Raw genomic sequence first — 5005 nt, 5'->3', positions numbered from 1 at the left:
GTGAGTGGGCTGTGGCCTCCTCCTCCCCTCATCCTGTGCTGGAGACATGAGGAAAAACAGTTCTTAGAGAAGGAGGGGAAGGAGGAATAAATGATATTTGCAGAAATAACTTAAGTTTCTGAAAACAATGTACAGCTAAAACATACCTTACCATGGCAGGATAAAAATAACACCAAAGCACTGTGCTATGATGTAATGAGAAAATAAAAGCAAATAAAAGTGATTATCAGCAAACAAGGGGTGGGAGTATTTGTAGTAAATGTCTTATGAATCATGAAGGGAAGAAATACAAAAAACAATAAAGGTGCTAGGGAGACTCAAATAAATTCCACAAGCATGAACAAGGGAAAAAGCACAACAAAAGGAAAATCTATCAAAAAGGGGGTAAAGAAAAGGGATTCCGTAAGCAAGAAAGAAGACAGGAACTGTTCAAATAATGCAACAGAAAATACCTCACAGTGTAGGGAAGAAGAGGTATATGGAGGTGGAGGGAGGTTATGGAACATAGATGAAAGTTCCCTGACATATAGGGAGAAACAAATGTTGGCTGATCAACAAAGGTAATAACTATGCATACTGCCTCCAAACAGCCTGCATATGCTTACAGCAGTAATACCTTGCATCTCATTAACCTTTTTTAAGCTAGCATCAGAATAAATTTTGCCACAAAATTTTTTGCAGTGAAGATGCTTGAATCTTTTTGTGTACAAATAAACATATTAGTTAAAGGTCTTATGTACCCTCACTTCTTCCCTCGTTCATCCCTCAGAGGGAAGAAAAAACTAGCATTACCCACTGTTGCTCTCCCCCTCCCTCCCACCCTCCTCTCCTCTCACTACTCCCAAAATACTGCTTGGTACCTTTGCCTGGCTATCATAGGTCACTTAAATCTGTCCTAGAATAGTGTGGTGTGGCTGGCTGGCCTCTCAATATACATTTCTTAGCTTATTACCAACTACAGTTTGAATTTTTTTCACCATTCTTTGAAGTTGTATTTTTCATCTAGTAGTTAGTTACCTCATACTCATTTTCTCTAGATACTACCTGTGCACTTTTTTGTTAGAGTCTGGACTAGTTATGCTGTTATCACATGTTCAGTTTGTTTCCTGCCTGATGTGTCATGTCTATATATTGTTTGTTTTCATGTTGACATGTATACTGTACATACCTTAAAAAACTTCCTTGATAATTAACAAGTTTAAGCACTAAAAATCGAACCAATGTTATCTGCATGCTTTAGAAATCCTAATAGATTACCACTCAATTTGGTCTAAAATTTACAGTCACAAGATCTCAGTTCATGAACAAAGAATAATGCAGGGTAGTATGCCATTAATGATCGAATCATGTCCATTTTCATAATTTGTCCTCATACTGAGAAATTTCTTTAAATCTTGCAAAATGCTTTCCCTGCATACACAACTGCATTTTTTGAGATCATTATGGTAGCTCTGAGAACATGGTAACTGTAACCAAAATTTGCATGAAATACCTATCAGTGTGTGTGTGTGTGTGTGTGTGTGTGTATATATCCATAAGGTTTTATGTAACATTTTTCTTGGGCCTTTTCAGACAAATACACCCAGTTCGTGTCGGAGCATCGTTCATCAATCAGTGGGGCGGTGAGCCTCGAGATGCTGGCGGTCAACGCCAGCTAGACATTGCAAGCTCCGACCCTCCCCACCCCCACCACCTGCCACCACTCCAGGCTTGGCCACGACACATACGGCCACACCACCAAGGGCCACAGTACACCATCTCATCTCATCCCTCTCTGCCCTTCACAAGATCATACCTCCCTAGCCCACAGCACTCATGGCCACACCACTTGAGGCCACACCACCCGCTGCCTTCACACAGACCAAAGCCACGCCACAGAGGCCGCCAAACACAGGCAACACCATTGCCCCAAGAAATAGTATACAGAGGGCCGAGACGCCCAGGCATGTTAAATTACTGCTGTTCAATTTTATAGCAGTTTCTGATTGCCCTTTTATTATAGTAATGCATAGCAGTTTAAAACTAAATGAAATATGAGAATATGCAATACTGATACATACATGGCCTTAGGATACCTTTTTTATGAATGCAATCCTTTCCTCATCACAGCAATTATTGCTTCCAGTAGCTATTTTACTCTTTATTTTTCATTACATCAAAATGTATTGCAATAATGAAGCACAAAATTTCCATTCTCACTGCAAAGGTTAAAAAATTGAAAATGAGGGAATTTTTGTAAAGAGTATGTTACAAGCTGTTAAGATGGCTGGTGGAAGGAGCCCTGTCATGATTCTCAGGGATGTTGTGTATCTACAAACTGTTCCTGAAAGACCTTTTCACTAAATCCTTTAACTCTCAGAAGCTTGGAATAATTAGAAGAGAATTCAAAGTTTTTGCAGACTCCTCCATTTCCATCCATTGTTTTCACTGTTTCATACCTCATGCCCTTGAGTACTGCTCGCCAGTCTAAGGTTCTGCTACTGGAAGTCATTTGGCATGAATCCATGAGGTTTTGTGGACACCTGATTTTCTATAAGGTAGAAATGTGACTTGTGATCATTAACATCTTCGTGCTGTCAGGGCTCTTTGCCTGCTATACAAAATTCAGTCTAATGTATCTCATCCTCTGCACATCAGCATTCCAAAATAGTTTGTATCATTTAGAGAAACTAGGTTTTCCAATGTATATCATCCCATATCACACCCCAACAATGCCTCTAGCTATCATGATCATTATCAAAGAATATCTCTCAAGCAAACTTTCTTTTGTATTAAGAGTATTTTCCAATATGACTGATCATGCAGAAACTTATGAACCATTTTCACTGCAGTGTCCTGCACAAAAATTCCTTTTAGTCAAACATACCCTCTTCCCCAATATTCTGATCCTGATTCTAGACAAAACACATATATAATAAATCATTGTAGGCCATTTTATGAAGGGAGGTGTTGTGCCTTTTTGTCTGTGATGAATATAAATGTGTTTTGGTGTTTTAGTCAAATATCCAAGACATCAGTTTTTATCGTGTGGCTGAGTCTGTGGTGTGGCATTTGTCTGCAGGCAGGCCTGTGGTGGTTTAAATGAGTCATCGAGTGTGGTGTTGAAGAATGTGAAGTGACAGTATATGATGTTTGTGGTTTAGGAATTTAAAGATGAGTAGTTGTTTACATAACAATAGTTTGTGATTTAGTAAACAAACATCTGTGGTATATGCCAGTAGTCTACAGTACACTGTGTTAGTCTGTGGTGGAAAATTAGTGGTTCAGCAATGGCAGCAACAGTGGATGAACTAGAACACTGTTTTGTAAAATGGTGACATTCAAACATTAAGAATTGGTGAATGCTGACAGGCAGAAAGAAAATTCCATTTCAACAAAATTCTAGCTGCTATTTCTATTACTGCCATCCCTGCTAATCACTGACACCATCACTACCACCATATGCAAGGTCTGTGATGATTTTTACAAACTTTATTAAACTTTTAACAAGCAAAGCTTAGAGATTAAACATTAGAGAAATATATCAAAGATAAATGCCAGCATAGTAAACAAAGTCAAAACTGAAGAATATAACATGAAATCTATTATATGACAGAAAAGAGTAAGACCTTTAATGGGAGCTAGGAGGTAAAATCTATAATGGGATGGAAAATAGATAAAACCTTTAATGGGATGGAAAAGAGGAAAAGTCTATAATGGGACAGAAGAGGCAGCATTTACAATGAGACAGAAAACAGGTAAAATCACGAAGGAATTCTAAGACTATGTCTTCATGTTAGTCATAGGTAAATAATTAAATTTGTACGTGTACATAATTGTTGTCTACAGTATGAACCATATCTTATACATTTCAGCGACTGTACATATCTACTTACCTGAGGAAGCAAGTTGGTGACATTTACATGTAGTTGATCCATCTTGCCTAGGTGACATATCTAGTGTGTAATGTGTTGTCCTCAGCATTCTTCATTGTGAAGGTCATCAGTGTTTTTAAGGGATGCAAAATATCAAATTTTCTGTTCATGTTACAGTTCTGAAAAACAGTTGCCAGGTTTACTGTGACAACAAAGACAAATGCTGCCCATTGTAGAAAATATGTTGTCATATTGCCAGTGTAAACATGAAGAGTTTCACATCACAATACACACTCATTCACCCACTTCAAGGAGAGCCAAGTAATGAGTTTATTTTTAAAGTAAATACAGAAATGTTTAATTAAAATCATTAAATGTTTATGATAATGCTGAGCTCACATGAAATAGCTGATCTAAACCTGAGAGAATTGAAAAAAAAATCATAATAAAAGCTCTTAAAAATTATCATTATTATTAATGTTTTTATTTCAATTGTAAAGTGGAAATACATTGGCATTTGGATACTACAATAATTTTTGTCTTATACATATGAGCCTGCAAACAAAACATTATCATAATAGATTTCAAATTCCAATTCAGTACCCAGTACCTTCCTGTAGATGGGTGAGTGATTGTACCTACATCCTAGTTACTGATGTTATACAGAAAATAATGTTTTGTCCAAACTAATATAAATCAGTGTGGAGTTTCGTGTATATTTAAGTGTTGTGTATTTGTACTGACATGACCCTGACGCTGGGTGCACTGTGCATACTATGGAACTTTAATGTACTGCTGGATAAATAGTCAGGGTTGACTTAATTTTCTCTTCATCCTTCATCATGTAAGTGATCATCTGTGTTGCCAGGCAATACATCATCTCTGCTGAAGTTTTACTGTTGTGTAGAGTGTTTTCTTACACAAACTGATGAGTTGCTGCATAAACAAGCCCGAATAACCATACTATATCTCTAAACATACAATTTGTAAACATCCAGTATATATATATATATATATATATATATATATATATATATATATATATATATATATATATATATATATATATATATATATATATATATATATATACAGTAAAACCTTTATAACTCGGCATGAAAGGGGCTCCGAGCCTTGCCGAGTTATTCAAT

The 5005-nt window shown here is 36.6% G+C and overlaps 1 protein-coding gene across 4 annotated transcripts in view; it reads left to right on the top strand.

Moving 5' to 3' along the window:
• The window catches only part of LOC127007453 (proteoglycan 4-like), a 101735-nt gene extending 98985 nt beyond the window's left edge, over positions 1–2750 (top strand). For all 4 annotated transcript variants that reach the window (XM_050878497.1, XM_050878498.1, XM_050878496.1 and 1 more), the window contains one exon: positions 1573–2750. In XM_050878497.1, the coding sequence (XP_050734454.1) occupies positions 1573–1658 (86 nt within the window). In that variant the 3' untranslated portion in view covers positions 1659–2750. The remainder of the gene's footprint in view (positions 1–1572) is intronic.
• The last annotated feature ends 2255 nt before the right edge of the window (positions 2751–5005 follow it).

Source organism: Eriocheir sinensis, chromosome 35, assembly GCF_024679095.1.
Source record: "Eriocheir sinensis breed Jianghai 21 chromosome 35, ASM2467909v1, whole genome shotgun sequence".
In the NCBI taxonomy this organism is placed as follows: domain Eukaryota; kingdom Metazoa; phylum Arthropoda; class Malacostraca; order Decapoda; family Varunidae; genus Eriocheir; species Eriocheir sinensis.
This window is presented reverse-complemented; position numbering and strand designations above follow the sequence as displayed.